Source organism: Stegodyphus dumicola, chromosome 9, assembly GCF_044657685.1.
Source record: "Stegodyphus dumicola isolate Sdum_Otavi_A_Nest chromosome 9, ASM4465768v1".
In the NCBI taxonomy this organism is placed as follows: Eukaryota; Metazoa; Arthropoda; class Arachnida; order Araneae; family Eresidae; genus Stegodyphus; species Stegodyphus dumicola.
Window position 1 is genome coordinate 161,447,218 of NC_140776.1, and position 26,808 is coordinate 161,474,025.

At 35.7% G+C, this 26,808-nt stretch overlaps 1 protein-coding gene across 4 annotated transcripts in view; it reads right to left on the minus strand.

Moving 5' to 3' along the window:
- RyR (Ryanodine receptor) overlaps positions 1–26,808 on the minus strand; it is a 406,107-nt gene that overhangs the window by 282,915 nt on the left and 96,384 nt on the right. For all 4 annotated transcript variants that reach the window (XM_085824283.1, XM_085824285.1, XM_085824284.1 and 1 more), the window contains exons 3-11: positions 26,611–26,709; positions 22,223–22,300; positions 19,696–19,771; positions 16,975–17,087; positions 13,550–13,655; positions 11,352–11,445; positions 2,987–3,061; positions 1,701–1,857; positions 88–210 (exon numbers count right to left, since the gene is read on the minus strand). In XM_085824283.1, the coding sequence (XP_085680409.1) occupies positions 88–210; positions 1,701–1,857; positions 2,987–3,061; positions 11,352–11,445; positions 13,550–13,655; positions 16,975–17,087; positions 19,696–19,771; positions 22,223–22,300; positions 26,611–26,709 (921 nt within the window). The remainder of the gene's footprint in view (positions 1–87; positions 211–1,700; positions 1,858–2,986; positions 3,062–11,351; positions 11,446–13,549; positions 13,656–16,974; positions 17,088–19,695; positions 19,772–22,222; positions 22,301–26,610; positions 26,710–26,808) is intronic.

The following is a 26,808-nucleotide window of genomic DNA, read 5'->3' on the forward strand; positions in this document are numbered from 1 at the left end:
TCAATTTCTAAACAAGCAAGTAGACAATATGCCTTAGAAGAGAAAAATTTCGAATAATAATAAATACTTGTACACTCAAGTACGCACCCTGTAAGACAGCCAAAGACCAGTTTCTTGATGTTGGAGAAAGACTGTAGTATCACCATATTTTATCAGAGGAGAGCCAAGTACTTCCTCTTCTTTCTCATCTAGAACTATTTTCTTGTCATCCTAGCAGAAAACAAAAACAATTAAGTCAGGCATTAACAGCTAACCTCGTCATTGTTATAAGCAAGCATTTTCAGTATAAAAAATGCATCCGCAGTAATGAAAACAACTAATGGTGAAAGATTCAAATATTTTAATGAATTATTAAAGAAAGGTTCAAAAATTTAAATATTGAAAATATTGCCATTCCATGGGAACTTCTGTGTTTGACTGCCACTGTTTAACCTTTTTGACTCTCAGAGCTCTTTTTAGATATAATTTCTATGGAGAGCCCCTTCGTTCTATTCTACATCGTACGAGAAAATGATGTTTAGGAATAAACGTTACGGAACGGAAAAGGAGGACAAAAGAGTAAAAGAACGTTGAGCAACGACATATCCAAACAAATGCGTGATATCTCTGCAAAGAAACTGCTTTTAATCTATGGAATTTGCCATAATATCAAAATTTATTTTCACCTGCCAACAGCACACGTATTATTCTCAAAACAATCATGTATAAAAATTCTTCCAAAGTTCAACATTCCAAATCTTTTCAAAAGATTTTACATTAATGGTGAGAGCAGCAAGAAAACGCTCGCACAATAAACTCAATTCTTGCAATTTGATATTTACATTCAATTCAATTCAAATGCATAACCAATCATTCATTATCCATTGCTAGAAATTTTTATAATTCCTCCTAAAAGGGAATTCCAATTTAATTTTACAAACCAGAGTGCACTGTAGTCTATAGTCTAAGAGTAGGCCTAACTTAAAGACTATAAAATAGCATATAAACGCTAGACAATACATTGCAGCTGCACGTTTTTGCATTTAACTTGTTTCAAGTTTCACTGATTCCACTTGTTTTGGTTTTCAGCGATTAGTACAGGCAAATTCTGGCTCTACGGCATACTTTGTTTCGGTACCTTATAGTATATGGGTTGAGAATCTCGTGCCAATGTAATTGAGAGAGGCAACGATTTCACTGTGCTTTCTCAGACAAGATTTGAATTCTTGTCAATGCAGCCAAAATTCTGCGGCCTGTGCGTTTGAAATTCGATTATAGCTGGTTGTGATATGTAAAATTTATTAGACCTCGAGATCTTTCTACGAGCGATCCTGGAAGCCCGAGAAGTCCACACGGAACCCTTAGGATTCCATAAAGTGTGGATTCCATAAAGTGTGGAAACCTAAGGGTTCCGTGTGGACTTCCCGGGCTTCCAGGATCGCTCGTAGAAAGATCTCGAGGTCTAATAGATTTGACATGTCACAACCAACTAAAATCGAATTTCAAACGCGGAATCCTAAGGGTTCCATGTGGAAGTTTCCACACGATCCACACGTTTCTTTTTGAAACACGGTGAACGTTTCTACGTTTCTACAGTGTTTCAGAAAGAATATACGTATTACAAAGTGTTATTTTGTCCAAACTATCGATCACTGCGCCTCGGCTCGACTATCATACTTTTATTAGAGAATAATATTTTTGTTAGAGACTATCATACTTACTTTAGTTTGCCGTAATCCAAAGGCTGTTGCAGCAACAGAAGCTTGGTCTTTGTTGACGAGATACACTTCTCTGTTCTCATTATAAGCTAGGTATCTACCTGTTGTGATATGCCGGACACGAAGAGGGTATCCCCAGTTAATGAAACCTCCAGCCCACCTACATGAATCAGAACATAAGTTTACTAGACGATTTTAAAAGTTTTGATTCAATCATAAGAAGAACACACTAAATGCTAGATATTAGATAAAAAAATTTTGAAAGGTTTCAGATTTTAGCGGTCAAGAAAAAATATTTTTTAAAGCATTTTACGGTCTTGTTGAGCTCGCTGTCTACCGGTCTGCTGTTATACTCAATATTTCAAAGCAGCACATCTTTACAATTCCCGATAGACAGTCTTTCGCGCTGGAGATAAATATGTTTTATTCCGTATACTGTTGCCACTGCACATCGTTGATCAAACATTCATTTCCTTCGCATTTCCAACGCATTTAAAGTTTTATAAAACATGAAATAAATAATAAAACAAATTCGAAATTCAAACTTCTGGCTTCCAAGTTCACATATTCGGATGGAGGAATACGTTATTCAAAATTTGACTGCTCTAAGTACTATCATTTTTTTACAATGCAAGGAACACATATTCAAACATACAGATTCTTTATTATTTAATTTCTTTAAAAATAATGCAGAGCGATAATATTTGGTGGCAACAATTTGAAAAATAGGTTCGCCGTTTATACTGACCCAAAACCCCATTTCGAAATCATATGTAATTTGCACCTAAATGAGCTGACGACTTAATGAATTTTGAATCAAATCTGCTTTTTTCATACTACATCATATGCATTTTTAAAAGAGTTCTACAGATAGTGTGCCAGCGTTAAATTAAAAAAAAATTATTTGCAACAAATAAGAATACATAAACTTAATTTAGTGACACCATTTTTAAAAATTCATACGAAAATTTGTGGATCAGGGAAAATTCAAAAACATGATCTAATTTATTCTGTGATATCTGTTAATGAAAATTGTTGCTTTCGAGGAGAACTTCATAATCAAAAATCACTGAACAAAGTTACCAGTGTTTCTCTATCTAAGCTACTCGTCCATTAATATGCTTCTGTAGCTGAATGAAAGTCAGTCGGTTTAATTTATTTGACTATTGAATAAAAACTTAACAGATAAGTAAAACCTGCAGGTGTATAATAGATAAATGGTAAATAAACCTTCTTTAGTTAGTTAGCTCTTCTTGAGTTAAATGCCAGTAATATAAAATACTACTTACTTTGTTCTTATTAGTTCTAATCTCCATAAGGATCTAGCCTGATTAAGCACAGCTCCACCTTCGTAAACTACGATGCTGAAATATAAAATTATTTAGTAGATCAAAAAGATTTTATTAATTTTATACACCAAACTGTCTACTGTGAATGTTTAAAGTCTAAGTGAATGCCAAAAAAAAATAATAAACTCTTTACTTTGAACTAAAATTATTGCTTGAAAACTTTAAATATATAAATGCGTTCAAAAGAGTAGATGGAACATATCAAAAATGTTCAAATTAAATATGCAACACAGCTTTAACCCTCTGCGGCACAGTGTGTCCGCTCTGGACACACCTAAAAATTTCCTTCTGTACAAACAGAAAAATTGAATGAAAAAAGATTTATAAGTTACTATAGTTTACTCTGAACCTTCTTCATTTATAGCAGGTGGCAGCTCAACACAAACCAGTCCATATATTTTAACCATGTTTAGTTTTTAAGACTCTCATTTTTCAAAGAAATCTTCCAAACTTGTTTAGGGTATAAAAGAAATTGTTTGAAAATAAATTTCTATGTTAGTTTTTGGCTATATGCTAATCTCTTTATTCTATATTAGTTTTAAATGTTTACCTTGAAATCTTGCCTAAAATCAAACGGCGAACCCTAGGTGTGCCCAGACCGGGCTCACCGATAATCTAGGACAACTGAGAGTCTTTATTCTTTGTATCTCCGCATCTCATCGGTCAGTTCATTGACAACAATGCTCCTTTCAGCACCCTTTTCGAAGCTCTATTCAATCAGTGTGCCCTCTTCGGGCACACCCACAGAATTAAAACGATAAGTACTATCTTCACAAAATTTTACTTGTGTACTCCTCTAGGCCTAATTAGACTGCCTACCTTTTTTTTTTTTTTAATCAAAACTCCAATTTTAAAAGGTAGCGTGCCGGAAAGGGTTAAAGTTATATAATTTGCAACATATATTATCAGCAGTATTTCTCCGTTTCCTATATTGTTTCATTATGCTCATGTATTTGTATACCAAAAAGGGCAACAAGATATCAGCTTTTCCTCACTGAAACTACCATGGGCTCTGAGAAACAACAAGATATACTCTGGCATTCATATCTCAGAGCAGAAGAATAGATATGCGAAGATGATGCGAAATGCTACATAGCAAATTCCATTATGAAAATACATTACGGAGCATTTCCACGATAGAATCTATCTAAACACTGTAACCACAGAGCTTTAAAGCTCTTTCTAGCCTAAAGTGATTTTCGACAGGATGCTTAAAAGAAACTGTGTTCATAAACAACACACAAACCTTAGCACCAAAGCCTATGTAATTCAATTAATTATAACAGTAAAATGGATTTCGAATAATAAAATATCACAGTCAAGTAACAAAATTGAACATATTTATGCATATAAACACTTATAAATGTAAAAACCATTTTTTCTAGAGCAGGAAGCGGTATAATTTTCGAGAATTCTCAAGGGCTATGAACTGCATAGAACATGTTGTTTTGTAAGTTTATCAGGTTCAATTGTTTCTTCTAACTTTCTTCGGAAACATACAATGACCTGACTAGAACAGAGAGCTTACTAAAGCTATGTTCACTAATTGTAGTAAGTGGACAGGATACAGACGAAGGGTATACAAAACCCTTTATTTTTTTCTTTATATACAATGACTTCCGTACTTCGGAATACAATGACCCTCCACTCGGGGTCTAACTTAAAAGATATCAAAATAAAACTAAACTCTAATTTAACTTTAGAATAAGATTGGCCTTATAATAACAGAAAGCGTATGTAGCACAGAGACTGTGAACACTACAATACGTTTAATTTATCAAGAGGATTAAAACCTCTGGCCTGGAAGGCAAAGTAGCAACTGCGTAACTTCTAAGGTAAGCGGCCTGCTTCGAACTCACGGCTTCCTCTCTTCTGCTTGGCAAAAAGGCCACACTTAAATACTTGGCGTTCGCCAGACAACTTTGCATAAAACTCCTTCACGCTTATAATTCTGGCCGGAAGTAGAAAATAAGAAGTGATAGTAAAGATTTAAAATAAAATAAACGTTAGTAAAACTTAAGATCCTTACATACTTCCCGCCAGAGTTAATTAGTTTGAAACTGAGGTCTAAAACGACCTTGTTGAAAACTTTTAGCTCTAGAAACTAACGCGAGACCAACCTTTTACAAACATAACTTAGCTAGAAACTAGAAAATTTTAAAAGAAAGAAATTTGTTACAATAGCAGCTCCCGGAATATACAACAATCTTTTTTCTTTTTCATCTGTACTGCATCAAAACAGGAGCTTTATTCAATTCTGGTTCTGAAGAAAGTGAATGCTTAATTTTTAGTACTTCATCCCCTACTTTATAAGTTACTCCCCGTCGTTTCAAATCATAATAGAGCTTCTGTTTTCTTTGTGCTACTTCCGTATTCTTCTTTGCTTCCTTAATTAGTTTTTCTATATCACCCATTTTAAATTCTGGGGCTCTTTGTTGCACATAAAATAATTTATCTAACGGTGTTATAATCTTTCTGCCTAGAAATAACTCAGCAGGAGTTTTGCCCGTTGTATCATGTTTTGCGGTCCTAAGGGCGAAAGCAAATTCATTGACATAGTTATCCCAGCTTTTATGAAAATTTTTAACATAACTACGGATAATTTTCACTATATTTCTGTTGACCCGTTCCGCTATATTTGATTGCGGCCGATACGGGACCATTTTTAAATGACGTATGCCCAGTTTTTGGCACATGTCTTCAAATATATTACTTACAAATTGAGGACCATTATCCGATATAACTTTTAGGGGCGCCCCGTATTTTAAAATATATTTATTTAAAATAGAATCGGTAACTAATTTCGCGGAGGCTCGTTTTAAGGGAACAATTTCGGTCCATTTACTAAAATGATCAACTATAACAAGGAGATAGCGACTTTTGTTTAACTGACTTTTTGGGAAAGGGCCCAATAAATCGATACCGATTATTTCATTTGGAAATTCGGATTTAATACTATTTAGAAACCCGGCCGGGCGGAAATTAATATAATTAACGGCTTGACATGTTGGGCAGGACTGGACATACGCCCTTGTTAACTTTTGCAGTTCAGGAAAGTAGACTGCCTCGCGTACGCGTTGAGTAGTTTTTCGAATACCAGCATGAGAAGCTAAAGGGCTGTCATGGAGCTCTTGCAGGATATTTAATCTAAGACTAGCTGGGATAACAGGTCGAAATTCGTTGTTGGAATTCGTAGTTTTTGTATAAAATAATAGACCATCTATTAGTTCGTAATGGGCCGCCCTATTTCTTATCGCCACAATATCTTGGTGGCTAAAATTTTCAGGATCCTTCAAATACTCATAAATACTTCCAAACTCAGGATCCTTACCCAGTTCGGTTATTACAGTTTCTCGGGAATTTATTGTACACGCTGTCAGCATTGCAACTTTTACGGTATTACCCTGTTCGTCTAATTTAATTCGTGACAGGGCATCTGCTACGATATTTTCCTTTCCGGGGGTATGCTTGATTACCAGATTATATTCTTGCAGCTTGAGTGCCCATCTTATTAACCTTGGGGATAAATTTTTTCCAGAGTACAATCTAGTTACCGCCGCATGATCAGAATATACTGTTATCGGCGCCTTTCCAAAATAGACTCGGAACTTTTGCACTGCTAACAGAACTGCAAGTGCCTCTCTCTCGGTCGCGGAATAGTTTCTTTGTGTTTGATTTAAAGTTCGGCTAAAAAATGCTACTGGCTGCTGATTTTGCGAAAGTACCGCTCCTACCGCATAATCCGAAGCATCCGCTGAAATTTCTAAATTTTCATCCTTTTCAGGAAATTTCAACACAGGGGCTTGCGTTAATGCTTGTTTTAATTTTTCGAAAGCACTATTGGCTTCGGCCGTCCACGAGAATCTTGCCTTTTTCCTTTTTAATTTTAACAATGGCTCAGCGATAGCCGCAAAATCTTTTATAAAGGACCTATAATATGAACAAAGTCCTAGAAAAGAAGAGAGCTTCTTTGCCGTGTTTGGAGTGGGATACTTTTGTACCGCGATTATTTTTGATTCATCTGTCTCGATCCCTTTTTGCGATATTTTGTAACCTAAATATTTTAATTCAGGGGCTGCAAATTTGCATTTTTCGACATTAACTTTTAGACCGGACTTATTTAATAAAGAAAACACCTGTCTTAAATCCTGTACATGTTGGTCTAGATTATCACTAGTAATAATGATATCGTCTAAATAGATAAATGTGGACTTTCCGAGAACAGGTCTTAACACAATGTCCATGCATCGCTGAAATGTTGCTGGGGCGCCTGAAAGGCCAAACGGCATTCGCAAAAATGCATAAGTGCCAGACTTGGTTATAAAAGCAGTCTTAGGCACGTCCTCAGGCCTGATCCCTATTTGAAAATAACCATTCGTTAAGTCTAAAGTTGTCATAAATTTGGTTGATTTTATGTTCCTTAAAATTTCTTCTATAATCGGTAACGGATATACCGGATATTTCGTTATGGAATTTAATTTACGGTAATCAATAGCGAATCTCCACCTTTTTGGATGCTCCAAAGGATAATCATTATTTTTCTTACATAAAACCACCGGACTAGCATAACTACTTGAGATAGGCGTTACGATCTTTTTACGTAGCATATCGGTAATATGCCATTCTATAATTTTTTCCTTATTCTTATCATACCGGTATGGTTTTTGACGAACCGGCAATGCATCTCCGGTGTCAATACTATGGTTAGTAACCTGGGTAAATCCTGGAATATCACTAAATAAGGAAGCAAATTCACTTACCACTTGTCGGATTCTATCTTGCTCGTCATTAGGCAGGTGGTCGAGATTTACCCTTGGCGGTTCAAGCTTTTCTACACGCACTGGTTTCATCGTCAGTTTAAGAGACGCTTCATTAAAATCCAGTGTAGCTTGTGCGTCTGAAAGAAAGTCTATTCCTAGTATTAAGTGTGCTTGCAAATTCTTTACTATAAAAAACATCACCTTTACTTGTTCGTCCTTGATACGGATGTACAAAGGTACTTTACCTACGCACTTACATTGTTCTCCTTGCGCCGCTAATACTGTTGTATTATCCGCATTATATATGCGGTATTTGCGAAAATACTTTCTAAAAAAGACTTCTGCCACACAGGAACACTGCGCGCCGGTATCCAGGAGTGCGGTGGCCGGGATATTATTTACCAAGACTTCAATCTTCGGAAGAGTTAAATTTTTCACCATTACTGTATTTAACTTGTAGGAAGAGGGGTTTTCGTGGCCTTCGGATTTCCGCACCCTCTCGTCAGCAGAAATCCGTTTTAGTTTAAATTATTTTTTCTTTCGGTGCTTTCCTTCTTTCTCCACTGGCCTTGAGACTTTTTTTCTGGGTTGCTATTGAACTGTCGACGTTCGCCGGCTGTTTTTGAATGCTCGGGTTTCCTTGCCCACTGATTCGCTTTTTCTCCGTAGCCATGTGCTTGAGTTTGCTGTAGTCTTGGCGTACCAAATTGGTTTCGCTGTTGATATTGGCGTCTTCTTTCGACGTCCGCCGTTCTTCTACTTTCAAACTGGATTGCTAGCTCAAATAATTTTTCCAGTGTAGTCGGATTTCTCAATTCAATAAAGTCTTGCACTTGGGGTAGTAACCTCGGCAAAATCACTTGAATTATTTCAGGATCCGGACGGTTTCCATACAAGAGCTTGAAAACGTGAATTTTTCTTAAAATAAACCTGGAGAGGTTTTCCATTCTTTGTTGATATATACTGAACAGTTCTGTTTCTAATTTCGCACGATCCCTTACAACAGGGAAGGCTTTTAGTAGGGCAGTCTTGAAATTTTCGTAGGTATAGGTGGGACTTCCTGCTTGACCCAAGAGACTTCTGCCGATACATTTGAACCAGTTAAGCGCTTGGCCCCTCAAAGCGCTGGTAGCTAAGGTAACTTTTTGAAACTCGTGCACGGGGTAGAGCATGAAGTGGTCATCCAATTTTTCCAAAAAACTGGTTACCTGTGAGTTTCCATTAAACGTTGCTTCTGGTTTTATCGAAGCGCGCATGGTCTGGACAATATACCCAAATCCTTCCAGGGCGGCAGCTGGCATTTCTGGATTCTGAGCTGTTTCTGCAGGCAGCACAGGTTCTTCTTGAAACTCGGCCATGGTTATTCTTCGTCGGGCGCCACTATCAGGTTCAATTGTTTCTTCTAACTTTCTTCGGAAACATACAATGACCTGACTAGAACAGAGAGCTTACTAAAGCTATGTTCACTAATTGTAGTAAGTGGACAGGATACAGACGAAGGGTATACAAAACCCTTTATTTTTTTCTTTATATACAATGACTTCCGTACTTCGGAATACAATGACCCTCCACTCGGGGTCTAACTTAAAAGATATCAAAATAAAACTAAACTCTAATTTAACTTTAGAATAAGATTGGCCTTATAATAACAGAAAGCGTATGTAGCACAGAGACTGTGAACACTACAATACGTTTAATTTATCAAGAGGATTAAAACCTCTGGCCTGGAAGGCAAAGTAGCAACTGCGTAACTTCTAAGGTAAGCGGCCTGCTTCGAACTCACGGCTTCCTCTCTTCTGCTTGGCAAAAAGGCCACACTTAAATACTTGGCGTTCGCCAGACAACTTTGCATAAAACTCCTTCACGCTTATAATTCTGGCCGGAAGTAGAAAATAAGAAGTGATAGTAAAGATTTAAAATAAAATAAACGTTAGTAAAACTTAAGATCCTTACAAGTTTATACTTTAATCAGCATTGTATAAAATCCAAAATACAATATTTACATACTATAAAAGCTGTTTTAATAACTTAAACGCAAACCTGTGATAAAAAATGGTGTCTTCCTTTTTCCGCGATTCCTGTTTCTGCGAAGTCATCAATCTTCATTACCCCCCATCCCAAAGGGGTTAGGTTACATTGTAGAAGGCCGAATGGACCTTGGTCTCTCCCGAAAGGTAGGAAAGCGAATTTTTTTTTAAATTTAAAAAGAAGAATTTTGAAGAGAAATAATCGAAAAATATTTACGACTTCAGATCTTTGCATGAATGAAAATAACACTGTATTTAAAAGGAGAGAGAGAGAGATGTTCAAACTCTGCGATGATTTTAACAATGAACTAAAAGATTATTTCCTAAAGTAAAAAACAATATTCTTCCGAAATTCTGCATAAAGGTGAGTTATATAAAATCTTTCAGAATAAATATTCGTTCTAAAACGACGACGACTTTCGTCTTAATTGCGCTTCTGCAGCTTTTAATTCTTTCATTTATGCAAATCTAATAAACTACATTTTCCTTATTTTTTTTTCTGAATTCGATACTGATGACCTTTATAAAGAGCTTGTAGGGTTTATATTTATTTTAACTAACATTTATTTTAAGCTATCTTTCCTGTCAAGCCTTTACTTTCCCCTGGAATTGCCAATGCCAGAGTATGTAAATTTTAGTACAACGCGCAGAATATTCAAATTTTTAGCAGAAGTATTTTTAGTTAAATAGAAGCGAAACGAGTTTGTAGGTGTGCTTTCTTGATTCATGAGCGTGAAGGTTGCTAGGTAGAAATTTAAGAACCGCGCGTTTCGGCCTGTATGCCTACTTCGGCAGTTAGTTGAATCTTGCAACTTCTTATTCAGAAAGTTTGCTGAAATCTCAGCTGTATCTTAGAACGCGGTTAAGTTAGTCACGTTTATAGAGCCTCGTAGGTAGTGACTTGTTATTTATTCATCCTGTTATTTATTTTTAGTTGTACTTTCTTAATTTTTATTTAACCGCCGGGTCGGCGTAGTTTGTGAGCGTCAAGTGAACGCATCTGTAACTTCTAAAGTGGAATAAAAAGGGAGTTAAACCCTTCTTAAGTGTTTGTGTAATTTCCAGTTCATAGCAGTCACTACTACTGTTGCGGGCAAGTTGGGGCCACGCAACATCACAAGCTAAAGGTATTTTTTCTTCCTTTTAGTTCTAATAATGTCTAAAACATTCATATTGATTAATATAAGATGTGAAACTAACAGCTAATATTGTAGCAGAATTATAAATGGAATGAAACTTAAGATTTCAAGAAGAGCCTAAACTAAGACACATCTTCACTCTAACGAAGACCAGGGATAAATAGAGTATCTCTTCCAAGTCCTGACGAAGACTAACTTATTCAGAAAGAAACTGCCCGGCTGTTCTTAATGACTCATCAAGACATCTCCTGAGGAGCTGTGGGATGGGTACTGTACTCTCCGATTTCGCGGGAACAGGAAGAATTTTGAAAAACGCGGAAAGAGGAATCGCGGAAACAGAACTAATTCATAAAAAATTGCTAATAATTTAAATATTTACTTTTGTCCAGGTGCATCTGCCCACGTGGGTGGTATCGTCAAACATTCATCACCTCCATGAAAGAAACGTAACACTTCTCCTCCAAATACGTAACCTAAAAATAAATGATATTTAATTGCTCCAGTTATTTTAAATCAAAATAAATAAATATCAGATAGTAAGAGTCGCACTGGTATAAAAAAGCTGCAATCAAAAAGCTTCTGTAAAAAATGTGCAGCTGTATTTTGACATCCTGCTACTATTAAAACTTAACCTTCTAGAGGTTTTTTACTAAGACCCTATTTATAGTATTTTTTATTGTATCTATAACATATATTTTGAAGAAAAGTCGAGTTTCGAGTTATATGCGGAATCTCGATTAAGATTTATTCAATTGTCGAGATACTCAGGTTTTACTGCATATGACTGTACTGCAAAATGCAGCAGGAATTTTAACGTTTCTTAAAAATCGGTTTTGAGTGATTACGGTGCCGCCGAACTAAATGAAACATTACACGACCAACAGGTTTAGTATGGTTTTTTATGGCAAAACACACTAGGGCTATCTGCCTAAGAGAAGAGATGTCCTCGGGGAGGACGTTCTACGAGGAACTGGCTTGTGTACATGTTACACATTGGTAAAACCACAAAAACGCCTATGAAGCCAGCCCGTTCCCTTGGAATCGAATTTAGGTCGGAACTACCAGTATTCAACAATTTTACCGCTAGGCCGCTGGTGGGCCCTGCCGAAAGGAGGATCACATGGAAGTTATCAAAGAAGCACAGAATTCCACTTGATGTATTACTTGCTTTTCCTCTCAAGTCGGTGGGCCTTGCCGAAAGGAGGATCACATGGAAGTTATCAAAGAAATACAGGATTCCACTTGATGTATTATTTGCTTTTCCTCTCAAGTCGGTGGGCCTTGCTGAAAGGAGGATCACATGGAAGTTATCAAAGAAATACAGAAATCCACTTGATGTATTACTTGCTTTTCCTCTCAAGTCGGTAGGCCTTGCCGAAAGGAGGATCACATGGAAGCTATCAAAGAAATACAGAATTCCACTTGACGTATTAATTGATTTTCCTCTCAAGTCTCGTAAGATTTTGTATGCAAGTAAGTTAAAATTACGTATGCATTGTCACTGCACTCTTAACACTAGTTTGCATATACAATTTCTCCAAAATGATATGAAACATGTTCAATATTTACTGGACCGAAAGTTTCGTCACAAAAAAATCATAAACCTATTAACATGTAAACAAGTGAATGTTGTACAAATTCAACTGATGTTTAAATTTACGAATTTCTGGGACATTGAAGAAAAGTGAAAATGTTGTTATTTTTGTTACTAATCCTCGAGTCCAGCTTCTGCTAGACGGGATCTACGAATTTATTCACCTTCAAAAAGTCATAAACTAGCATAGTAGACTTAATCAGGTCGTCATAGGACAAACCGAGACACCTAAGGATACGTGCTGGAGAAGCCTGCTCATTGTTACATTTCGGAGAAATCGGGTGTGTTTTTTGATCTCCCTGGAAGGCAAGGCTTCTTAAATGGCCACTAAGAAAGAGGGAGATTGCCGTCTGGGTGTATCTGTCACAGTTCATAGCGAGGGATCCACCAGGGGATTCAACGCGGTACCAAGAGTGTGTAGGAGTGACAAGCCAAGTCAATTTATGAGTATTTTTTCTGGCAGAATACAGCTCAAGGTAAGTCAGACAATTGGAAGTAGCCAGAGCCTCTTCGGCACCCTTCTTTGCCAGGACGTCTGCCTCTTCATTTCCCCCAATGTCCACATGTGAGGGAATTCATTGAATGTGCATATCACAAGCGGACGAGATTTGTTTTAATTTAGTAAGAATTGAAGTTCCAATTTTGTCCCCAACTTTACACCAGTTTGACAAATGTTGGATGGCACTACGACTATCAGTCGTAACGACTATCCACTGATACGACTGATAGTCGACTAACAGTCGTATCAGTCGTAATGGCACTACGACTGATAGTGCCATTCAACACTGAAAAGTGAAAATAATTATATTAAGATATTTTTAATTTTATGAAACTGCGGAATTTTGCGCTAATGCATTTTTAAAGAGTTTTCCCCGTTTCCGTGGTTTTTTAAGTTTCCTAATAAAATTTAAATGCATTTCTAAAGACAATAACAGATAAATAATATGAAAAATAAGCATAAAATTCTAGTTCACTCAACTTACCAACAGATTTCACTCTACTCGATCCAGTACCAAAAGGAGCCACGGACCAGTGCGTCAAATGAAAACTTGCATTTACAATAGTTTCTGCTCCTTCACGAGCTGTGTGCTGCAAATTGAAGTAAATACCAGATTTTAATCCAGATTAAATTTCATATCAAACGATTATAATTTTCATAATAGCTGTACCCACCTTTATCGTAACAAGTTTTTTAAAAGACAAGAAAATGTAAGTTCAAGTTTTATTTCTATTTTCTGGACAAAATAAAATATAAATCTGCCTCCCTGATAGTTAAATTCTTTTGATTCATTCTTCTAGAACAGAAGAATTGCATAAATGATGCTAAAAATTACCAGCAATTCTTCAATTTTATAACATTTGTTAATTTATAACACCAAACAAAGTCTGGCAAGTTTCAGTATTTCTTCTTCTAGCAGTTTAAAAAGTGTATTAATGATACTCGTATACTGAAGTAATTACATCTTTTAAAGAATACAGAATTCTCTTACTTTCGTCTGAAGTTCCGAAGTCAGGAATAATCTCATACGAACTATAATTACATTCTTTTAAACTGAAATTTAAACAAAGTACTTTTACGTTTGTTTACGTAAAAATACTTTGTTTAAATTGAGTTTATAATTAATTTTGCAGTCACCATCGAAACTTCTCTTTGTAGATGTACTAAAAGACAGTTTGGGAGTTTTTTAGAGCCTTTATAGTGAAAGTGTGTAACTGTTTATGTGAGAAATAAATCCTTCATGGCTAATTTTCTGCACTTCTGCGTAAAGTAATAGTCTCGTGTTTTACCATTATTTTATTGTGCATGCTTTAAGCTATTTTACTGCTTGGCACATTAAAAGTAAACTGTTAAAATTATTTTACGTTGCCGAATTATTATAATATTAGGCACTTCGAACTGTTTATATTTAAACGAAATGCACCTTGGGTTGTTGTTAATGTAATGGTCGATATTGCAACTGATTTTGCCTGCTAAAATTAATACAAAATCGAAGATTTATGCAGATTTCTTATGGTACAAGACATATACAAACATGTATGATGCAGTAAATAAAAGCTTGCTTTAAAGAGAGAGTAATTGAACAAAAAAAAAAAAAAACCACTTGAACAAAGTCAACAACGAAAACAAATTACTAAAAGTTAATATTCATTAAGAGTTTAAATTTGAAAAATCTACTGAGTCTAAAAATACAGATATTGGTAGAGTAACTGTCACCAAATGAATCCTTTAGAGTTATTCGTAAATTATAGGTCAATAAATACGAGTCTTCAAACTGAACTGAATGGCTACTAACACTTTCCCTGTTGATCCTCCTGAACAAAAAACCATAGTTAAAGTGCCCTGACTAATTGAATCTGATCGAAGAACATAGTGTTCAGCAGGTCGTGTGTCTGAATTTTCTCCATTTAGTTATTTCCTAGATTTAGCAATAACATAGTAATTTAAAAAAGCTTCGTAGTTGGAAGTCACATGAATTCGCATATCAAAATAAGGCAAAACGATCTGAAGTAAACTCTCGTCTCTCGTATTTATGATTCTCGCATTTATGAGTTATGATTCTCGCATTTATGAGTCAGCTTTGTATGTTAATCACATATATTCAGTTCAACAATTCAGTGTAAAACATGTTCCAAGAAATATACACAGAAGCATCTCTGCACCCAAAGAAGGTAACCAGATAATGGAACTTTCGTTGTCGTCAGCCATCTTTTAGATTCTTCTCACGGGTCAAGCTGCATTAACAGATGGGTGTTGTGTTAAGTACGCGTAAATGATCCAACACCTTACAGTTAGCAGCCAATAGTGGTTGGTCAACCAAGTGGGTGCCATAATGCTCCAAGGCAATGTCAAACCACGTATTGGATTGAAAGCCATGCAACAATTACATCTTCTAGAATACGATATTGCATCATTTTGTTTCAACAGTTTGACAATTTTCCATCATTGAAATACTTCAGCAGTGCGAATTTACATATAAGCAATTAGACGTAATATCTCTAGAGATACTATTATTAGAAATATAGCAAATTGTCCTTCTTTTGGTAGCAGCTAATAACTATTGAATTCTAAAATATTCTTCCTAAAAATTTCCGTCACAGAAATACTTCAGCAATGCATATTTACAAATACGCAATTAAAGACATAATATCTCTAGAGATACTAAATGTTAAAAATATAGCAACTTGTTTTCCTGCTGGTAGTAGCTAATAATTGATTATTAAAAATACTCCTTACAATTATCTAGAATTCGCGGATTTTCGTCGAAGCAACTCAACAGATAGTTAAAAAATTTCCTTTAGTGGAATTTATTATAATTACCATAAAAAGGTCTCAATAGTTGGTCATAAATTCACTGCCGAAATTTGAAAAATAAGTTTACACTACAGTTATTTTAGGGGTCAGATTGAATATGTTGAAATACCAATTGATATTAAATGTTCTGCAACTATTACATTAAATTGTCATAGATTTCAATCATCCTTTATGATTAAGACACAATAACACGCCGAATAAATACTAATTCAGAAGTCAAACAACAAAAATCAGCGTTATACCTACAAAATTTTCACAGGACTAGTTTCGATGGTTTTACCGAACCATCATCTTCAGCTGCAAAACCGCATATGAACAAGATAGGAAATAATGATTAGATAAGATAAGAAAGCCTGGACAAGAATAAGCAAGTGGCGCCAACTGTTGGCGAAACCAGAACTAAAACATAATTTCTCTAAAAGCCGTAGGCAAATTTGGATTGGAATTAGGATCGTTAACTAGAACAGAAAGATTTTTATGAATGTGAAATGCCTCTAGAAAATCCAGTTCTCCAATGGAAGATGTTTTTTGAAATAATTTTGCCAGCAGAAAAATTGAAAGTGTGATTTTCGGACCAACAATGTTGAGCAAACAGAAGACCTCTGTGTTTCCTTTTTTCTAACATATGCCTCATGTTCTTTGACGCGAAATTTTAAGGCTCTCTTAGTTTGGCCAATGTAAATTAAACCACACTGGCAAGGAATCCTATAAATACCCCAAGAATTCATATCCGGAATGGGGTCCTTGAGTATAGAAGTTGGAATTTTATTGATGGGAGAAAAAACAACCCGAAAGTTAAATTTCTGCAAAATATGTGCAACTTTATAGCTAATTGATGGAAAAAAGGGAATGACAACAGAATTTTTATAATCTCCTAAAATAAGAGTGTGGCTTTTAGTGTGTTGAGAGGAGAATTTTTTAACTGCTTGATTAATAATGTTGAAAACTAGTCCTGTGAAAATTTTGTAGGTATAACGCTGATTTTTTTGTTTGACTTCTGAATTAGTATCCTTTATGATATTAGAGCATGCAGCTCATTTTATATTGTCTGTCAATTTTCAATTATTTTTTCATTTTGAAATCGAAGCATCTTACCAGATATCTTTCAGTTGCGACGCTCACTAAGATCAGGTCATCACCGACTCGAACTTTCTCGCCTTCAGACCTTTGCTTCGATGCTGGGTGGATTGTCCACCAACACGCTTCCCCTGTTCCATTGAAAGAAAAATACCAGTTTTAGTACATTTATGAGCACATCTCAAAAGTGAATATGATTTTACAGAATAATACATGCTTTAAGTTTCGATAACACAATGATTTCATTGTACTACTTTTCCTATTAAAATTGCATATAATAAACTGCTCCATACATTACAAATAAAATAAAAAAACTGCAATAACCGAGTAATATATTGTATGTTTTGTAAGCAAAAGAAAATACTGTTGCCAAGTACGCATAACGTGTAGCATAAAAATGCCTTATTGAGTTGTTTATTAGCGCAGGTCTGAATTGCAGAGACGATATATTTGACCTTTTTGATTTCCTTATGGGGCTAGGAACCACAATAATTTAATTAAAGATCACAAGAGAAAAACTATTAGTAGACGAGAGACCAGCTAAAGTAAGTCAGATAGTTTAATGAGAGTTGTTCTGTAGTTTACAGATTTCCATTTAAAAAAATTAATTTCAAATATTTTCCATCAGCAGGTATAGTAAAGAAGTTGTATGTCTACAAGCCCCAGCGGACAACTGATGTAGATTAGCAACTGCACGGAATAGGGCCGTACATTAAAACAGTTAAGATACTCTCATGAGATTAAAGGAAGGCTAATATCAGCTTCTACTATCTGCAAGAAATACCACCAATTGATACTAGATGATCCCAATAACATCACATTAATATCACAATAACTTAGCCAAGACAATACTGTTTAATGTTTTTCCATTCATTTCTTTTTGTTTATTTGTGTTTATTTGTGTACATATATTTATATTTATAATTTCACCATCAACTGTAATGTATGGTATTGTATTTGTAATGTCATTGTCATCAACAACTGTATCTCCCGTACCACAAGTTCTCTTTGCCCTAATGATTAACGTTTCAATTAACACCGATGCCTGGCGTAAGTATGCCCTGTGGAGGTGTTCATCTCAAGACTGTTAGTGTGAAGGAGCAACACCAGTTCTGCCAATGGCGATGTGTTGGTGCTTCTAACACTTAGTCTTGTCCTGTCCTGATGCTAGATGATCTGTAGGATCTTTGTGCCTTTTATCACTTGCCACACTTGCCACATCCTCCGTTTGTAGACAATTTAGATTCCTTTTGCAAAGTAATTGTATATGTACTGTTATCTGGAGAAAAGATCCAAATATCTCTCTAATAATTGTAGAAAGGATACTTAATGATTTTATTAGCGTAAGGGTCTGAAAAGTCATCTCTTTATGTGGATCATGTCAAGATCAACTGGAGAATTCCCGAAGGTCACGATCATATGTGCTTTTTAAACGAATCCTAAAATCTTCTTTTACCTTACAAAGTTCAGGCAGATATATGATTTATTATACTAATAAGCTTCAGTTATGACTTTTATACAAGTGGCATACGTTTTAATATCTTCTAAAATGTAATAGTTCTTTTATCCCTAATGTTAGGCTGGTAGAATATCTTCAAAAAGAGATGATCATAGACGCGCGGACATCCAACAAAGTCTCTTAACTTACCAACTCTTAACTAACATTACTCACCATATATGGAGTGTTTTAAGAAAGCGTATTTCTGCTTCAGTTCCACTTCACACCCATGAAGAAACTTTCAAAGTTTTGCATAGCATATTCCTTTCTTACCAGCCATTATCATCAAAATAAAACGTCGCTGCATATCATCATGTCATTATGCTGAGAGAATCACGCGTGTCATTAAATTGAGAAATGACCACATTTGCTAATGAAACCATTTGCCTACTTAAATTCGAAATGTTTTTGGACTTTATTCACAAATATCGATTTTGATAGGAAGCAAACGTTTGATGCACAGTGTTTTTTAAGGGGTATCAGAAACCCCTATACCGACAATGTTAAACTGGCCATTTTCGATGTACCTTTCATCAAAATCTGCTGTAGATACAAGCTTGAAATTTTTTCTGTAATTAAAGTATACCTATCTGATTACACTGAAATGAGCTTTTGAAACATTTTGAATTTTAGAGTAAATTACAGGATATTTTGTTAGGCATAGTAAAATTTAGCACTTTTCTCACACAAAAAAATTTAAAAAACATTTTTTTTCTAAGTTTATTACAAAAGGCTCATTTCAGTAAATATTCGGGAACCTAATAAATAAGCCATAAAAAGTTTAGATACCTGTCAGCAGGAATTCCTGAGAAAAGGTACATTTATGTAAAAATCCTCATTGATCAAAGCAGTAGATGTCAAATTAAAACTAAATTTTTTTACAGTTCTAATTTTCATAGAGATTAAAGAATGGTATTTTTAGAAAGATAAAAGTGTAGAGAATTTGAAAATGCAAAAATCCGAAATCACAATTTTTTAAAAATTTTGGGGTTCCAATTCCCCTTAAAATTTTAACTTAGCTAAAGAATTTTTCATTCTGCACATATATTGAGTTTATTTGTTCCTTAACTTATAGAAACGGGTTTTATTATTCTTATAGTGATTTTACTATTTTTATAGTCATTTATATTCTCATAGACCAAGAACGACTTTCAATACACAATTTTTGTTAAATAATAATTATGATAAATTTATCACAAGGATTTGGTTCTTTAATAAAGGTCCAGTATATACGTACGTACCTTGACTGTGTTCTTGTAAGCCAACATCGAATGCCAATTTGTCATTGGACGAACTTGTCGAAAGACAAGCTAAGTACTAAAAATAAAAAAAATATTGCATATTATGTTATTATATTAGAATGTTCTAGTTAAAGTAAGAAAATATTTTCTGAAACGGAAATAATTTAAAAAGTATATTAAATGCATATCCATTTCTTCTCATTCAACGAAAGTAATTAAAATAATTTAAAACATTGAATCACATTTAATAATTTCTGTAGTTTTCTTAAACAAGATACCCCAACCAGCTTATTTCAATTACAATATACGCCCACCAGCGGCCGAGCGGTAAAGACGCTGAACACTGGTAGTTCGGTCTGAGGTTCGAATCCCGCGAACGGGCTGGCTGCATGGTCGTTTTTCGTGGTTTTCCCCATGTGTAACGTGTATACGAGCCAGTTTCCCTTAGAAAGTCCTCCACGAAAGGCATCCCTCCCTTTAGGCAGATAGCCCTCGTGTGCTTTGCCATAATTAAATACACCACCACCACCAATTACAATATACTTGTAAGCGTCTTCAGAATAATCTAAAGCTATCAAAGTGAAATGAGAGAAATATAATCAGAATAAAACTCTGACACCAAACATTGCAAAGTAGTGCTGTGGAAACATGCTTTTATTAACTGCAACCTAGTTTTTAAACCATATTCTGATTACAAAATGCACCCATTGTAAGCTATATTTTTGTCTCGCCCCCCCCCATCTTATACTAAACAAAATTGTATCGCCTTTTCCTATTAAACTTGTGCTATATGATTGAGGCTTTGTTTCTTTTTTCGGATTCATTAATGAATGAGACATCTGTGAATTCGCTTTCAGATGTGCTACATGATTCATTTTCAGAATAATTCTCTTCAGATGATTAAGTTTCATAGAGAATTGCTTCTATTTCTTCGTCCAATTTTCCTCAGGCCTTTCACGTTCTTTTAATATCTCAGAAATCAGAATTTTCGGTTTAACATCCTCTTGTATTAAAATCTATTATCAATATTCTGGCTGTATCTAAACTACATTATAAGAGTTTACACCACCAAATAAAAATACAGTTTGAAATTAAAAGATTAATCCAAAACTTCCTTAATTTTTAAAATTCGGAATTCAAATTCTGCAAATTGTAATAAAGTTATTTGCACCTTACAAAAATAAAAATATTTACTGAAAAGTGAAAGTATTCAACAGACCTCAATATTTTGCAAGGTGAAATTTGTGCGAGTATTTTCTTGATCTAAATGTATTGACAAAAATGAATTCTTAAGGTGTGGAAAGTCTTGAGAGAAAGCATGCTTTTAGTGTTTACCTCTTTTCTTCTCAAATCTTTATTTAAATCTTATAGTTACTTTTTCTTTATTTTTGTTTCATCATAAAAATTTATTAGAAATTTAATAGTTTTCGTTTTGAGTACATGAACTGAATAGTCCCTTTGTAGAGACATTAGGTTTTTCTTGGAGGCCGCAGAAATGAAAAATTAGCAACCGCCTTCGCCGGGAATCGACCCACGGACCTCTGGAATACCGACCCAGCGCACAGAACCACTGCAACCCGAAGGCACACCAGAAAAGTGGGAGAAATACTTTATATACGCCCCTTTTTAAAGGACGACTGGGGCTTTCAGGGGACCCAATTGCCAAGCCCTGGGTGTGAAGAAACCTCATCGAACACCCTTTTTAGTTCGGGCGCCACTGTAGAGACATTAGGTTTTTCTTGGAGGCCGGAGAAATGAAAAATTAGCATCCGCCTTCGCCGGGAATCGAACCACGGGCCTCTGGAATACCGGCCCAGCGTGCAGAACCACTACACCACGAAGGCACGCCAGGAAAGTGGGAGAAACACCTTATACCTTGAATCAATTAAAGTTCGAAACAAATGCAAATTGTACTTTTGTAGAAAATTTTAGTAAGTGTTTTCGATAAAATATTGAAAATAAAGCAATAAACATAAACTTACAAGTGCTTTTACTCTTTTAGAAGTATACATTACGTTAAAAACATTAACTGATATATGGATGTAAATAGGAAATTGAAAATATCAAAATCTACTACATTTGGAGATGCTGAGCAAATTTTGAAAATTTTCAGGAATTTTTAAAATTTTGATAAATTTCATCAGAAAGTTTGCTATTATTAGCTATCAAAAATTCCATACTTAATATTTTTTAATCGATCATTAGGCAGCTAATATTTGCTATTATGCATTTCTCGACGACTAATTTCGTATGTAGTTTTCATATGTACTTAAATTCTCTCTTAACAAACTGAAAAAAAAAAAAAAATCTTTTGAATATTAAATGGGAGTACTGTTTTGTAACATACTCATGACATTATCATTAGAAAGCAGCTTAGAAGTTACTTTGCCTTTTTATTAGTTGAATTATATAGATAGCTTTTACAAATATCTTTTTCCCGTTATAACTATAAAAATAACTTTTACTTTTTAAAATAAAATATCGAAATATTTGAAACGAAATCTTCACACTTCAGGTATTAACTTACCATGTTACTATTGTGATGCCGTAGCAATACTGCATGGCCATATAATAGCGTTCGGTGACCAGATGTTGTACTTTTGCCCTGAAAAGAACATGAATAAATTAAAGCAAGAATTTAGGAAAAACCCTAAGCATATCAAAGTTTTTTATTGGGCAACATTAAATTTGTCTTTTCCTTAGTTACGAGAATAAAGCCATATTCTTCTCACAACAGGACATGTTTAGATGATTCGAGAAAACCCAATGAGGATTAAAGCGAAGTAAATGTACACTCATGTCCATAAATTAAGGATAATGCAAAATCAGGCAAAGGAAGAGTTAGAAGCAAAACAAATTTGACTTATTTGTAAAGCTTATTTATTAAACATAAAATAAAGAGCAAAAACAGATGCTATATGTTTGATATTATTAAAAAAATTAGCGATTTTTTCTCCCTGGAGCAAATTACAAAAAAGACCTACTTACAAAAAAAACAATATTACATGGTTGGTATGATTGTTAATACATTGTATGTCTCCCAGTACAGACACAGATGCAATACAGTTCGTACAACGCCTAGGCATGCTGAGTATCAAATTATCGATCTGATCTTGGGGGATATTACACCACTCAAAAAGCAATGCTCTCCGAAGTTCCGGTAGACATGTAGGAGGAGGTTGAAGGGCTACAACTCGTCGGCCAAGCATGTCCCACACGGGATGTACTGGATTCCTGTCCGGTGAGAATGCTGGCCAGTCCATACGAGTGATATCCTCCGAATGAAGGCATTCGCTTACGATGTTTGCACGGTGAGGACGGGCGTTGTCATGCATAAACACAAATTGTGCGCACATGGCGCTTCGAAACAAACGTACATGTTGTTCCAGAATGACGTCCCGATAGGTTTGGCTTGTCATGGTTCCAATTTGAACATGCAGGTCAGTTCTGGAACGCAGAATAATTCTACCCCAAACGAGCACTCCTGCACCACCGTAACGGTGTCGTTCAGTGATGTTTTCTTGGTGGTAACGGGTACCTCAAGCTCTCCATATGAAAGTCCGGCGAGAAACAGACTGCAAGCTAAACCTGGAATCGTCAGGAAACATCACAGAAGCCCACTGTTGCGGTGTCCACAGTGCATGCTCTCTACTCCAGGCTAACCGCAGGCGACAGTGAGTTGCAGTAAGTGGAACGCATCTGACAGGTCTACGAGCATATAGACCAATCTGCCCTAAGCGTCTGTACAAGGTCTGCCTTGAAATTGTCGTACCAGTGGCTAAAGAGAGCTGACGAGACAGGTCTGAAGCTGTGCTCCGCCTGTTTCTTTTGGCAGTAACTGCCAAATACCGGTCGTCATTCGGCGTTGTAACTCTGGGGCGACCTGTGCTGTAACGTCTACTCACATTACCATCATCTTGGAATCGTTGCCAAAGCCTGGAGATGACACTCTGGGCAATTCCAAGTTCGTCTGATACTTCCAGTTGGGTACGCCCACATTCCAGACGGTTGTTAATTCTACCACGTAAGAAATCATCCAAATGCGTCCTTTGTGTCATAACTATTCGTTTATTGTACTGAAATGCTTATAAAGCGCCTGCGAACAATTTTACTTCTTTGCCTGTATTGCTTATATATCACTCTCTTACACTGATCGTGACGTACCATCAGTATCATCTGGTTACGTCATTGTGACGTACCATAGGTGTCATCTGGTTACTTCCTGAAATTTGCATGTGATTCTTCAAGATGTGTCTAGTGATTTTACAGGTGATATATTTATTTTAGAGTTCGATTTTCGCGTGACTCCGAATTATCCTTAATTTATGGACATGAGTGTACTTTAAGTACTGCCGAACTCGCTGTAAAAGATGCGTGATTATCACGCTCTCCAGTTATATTAACTAAAGCGTTAAACATATAAGGGATAGCTTTGTTTAAGATTCTAATTACTCCTCTCAGCGTCGAATACTTTCAGCCGAATCATATACATGCTATAGAAGTTAAAACTTATAACACTCTTTCGCAGTGGAGAGTTGATTGGCATGAATTGTGCGCATAGTTTATCTTCATTTTCATGGCCGATAGATCACAGATTATTTAAAATTGGCTAGGTGGGATCTCCAAGAGTGCAAATTCGATGATTTTCTTAGACGATATCAAGAGTACATTAGAAATGTGTCAGTTTCGAACAAACATCAGTAACGCGTAAAGAGTGTAGCCGTTCATAAATGATGCAAGAACATAACCATCTTCGTTTGAGAAAAATGGTAATTCATCAAAGAAGAACACATTGAACACATCCTAGTTTAATGTTGAGCACACAAGCCATCAATCAAAATACTGCACATGCCATTGGTTAACTCCTTTCATCTAGGATACACACTATCATTATTGGACATAAGGGCTTGGCATCTTGTAGATCAGTCAGACGAATATGATTGCAGCTGTTTGGAGCTAATGGATGTTTTCTTCCATAGAGAAGAAAACATAAAATAAAGGATTCGGCCTGTCAGTAAGCAGATATGTTGTGTAAGCAGATGTTTTTCTTTATTAGCACAGAATATATTTCTTTGAATCATGCAAAGACCACTAGTAACAATGGAGTCTTTATTGGCAGAATAATATTAATAGAACTTTTGGCGGAACTTTCGCACCTCTTTATGAAAGTCCTGGTGATAATGGGGTTTTACTTGAAGATTAATACAATTTTCCATTGTGCCCGCACAAATTTGAAATGCCGAGGAACTTTTTACAAACTCTTATATATTCCAATGGTCTTCCACTCATAATATTTAATTGTACTGAGTATTTATGGTACACTATAAATGTCTTGCAGAGACACTCAAGAAACAGAACTAGGTTATGTGCCGTTAGAAAACGAATCTGGCTTAATACCTTTTGCAACCCCCCCGGGGGTCGACGTAGAGAACTCTGCGAAGCTACTGGCTAGGATCTGTACCTAGGCAGTCTCGGTCACGGGGGTATACAATTTATGAACTTGGTGGTTCTGAAGGCTCTGGGAAAGGTCACTTATTGGCCGGCCTCGGAGTCTGGCACGTCCTAGCGCGGCGTGGTTCTAGTAACCCAGGGGTCTTCCCCGGGGTCGCTGGGTAATGTCTCGCTGCGACGGGCTCGCCCAAGCGACTGGTAGGAGCATTAGACGACCGGTGCTGCCTGGTGTCTTATCCAGGTGGTGCGCTGCTCTCCTGGAGGGTAATAGTGGAGGTTGAACCTCCACGATGTGCCCAAAGGGGGAGTAGACATGTAGTGGGCTTAGTTCCCGGAACAGGGAAGCCAAAAACTTACTTAATACCTTTTGCAAGATTGCAGCATTCACTTGACGTAATAACAACTGAAATAACGGCAGTTGTTCAGATGCGAGACCAACCATACAATATTATTAGTTAGGTTGTAAGGATTATGTTAATTTTATTAACACTTAAAATTTAAGTTCCTTTCCTGTCAAATTCTTAACTTCAACTTACTACTTCCGGCCAGAACGTAGTTTTGGATTTTGCTGAATATTTAATGAGAAGGAGCGGTATTTAAACCACGAAGTTACTTACTGAGCCAGAGAGAGAAACAGAGCTTCTGAAGTACGCGCGTCTGCCTTTTTGGCCGCTCTCTCTCTCAAAGCTGTTTTACGCTCGGCCGTACTCAGGCCCTTGCTAAGCTTCGTAGTAAAATAAGTTAAGGGGCCAACTCTCATTGAGCCTTGATAGCTTTGGCTATACTTATTTAGTTAATCTTAGTTTTAGTTTAATTCTTAGTCTTTTAAGTTCAAGTCCAAAGTGCGGACTTTATTTGTTCACTCCCAGGCGGAGTTTTGTTAAATCTTATAGAAATAATAAAGGGTTATTTACCCTTCTCTCTTGTTGTTTCCTGTCATCGAACTCTAGCGATTATTCGCTTATCAGTTGCTAGGTTCTTCACTTCCAACATTAATTTAGAATTCCAAAGTGAGGAACCTTACAAAGTTAACCGAATATTTCAGTATTTCAATTTACAGCTTGAGAGATATAAATACAGAATTTAACAAAGAAGCACAACATAGTTAAATATTATTAGGTTTTTAATTTTTTTTCCAATAGAATCATTACAAACCTAAGAAATCCGTATTTATATCATTTAGCATGCGGAACTGTACTAAAGGGCGGAATAACTGTAACTGATAATGTAAAGGGAAATCATGGAAACTTTACTGAAATTCAGATCGTATCCAATTATATTTCAATTATCATACACTAAAATAGGGAAAAGACTTGCAAATATATATAACCATCTAGTTTGTATCATTAGAGTATTATTTAGTGAAAAAAAGGTTAAATAGAAATTAAATGAAATTAAAAGTTTTACCAAATTATATGAATAAAATGCTAAGCAAAGTGTTGAAAATTTACATAAAGGACTTACAGATTCTGAAGACATGGCTGTGACCATTTCTTGTAAAGCTCTGACAGACAGAGCTTGCTCAATGACAAAAACGCAGGAAGACATTTCCGGGGGCGTGTTCTGAAATAAATAATACTTTTCCTTGAAAGTTTCAATAAATTTGTTTCAACAATATCAGAGATGGAACATTTTTACTACTATTTTAGGTACTCATATTCA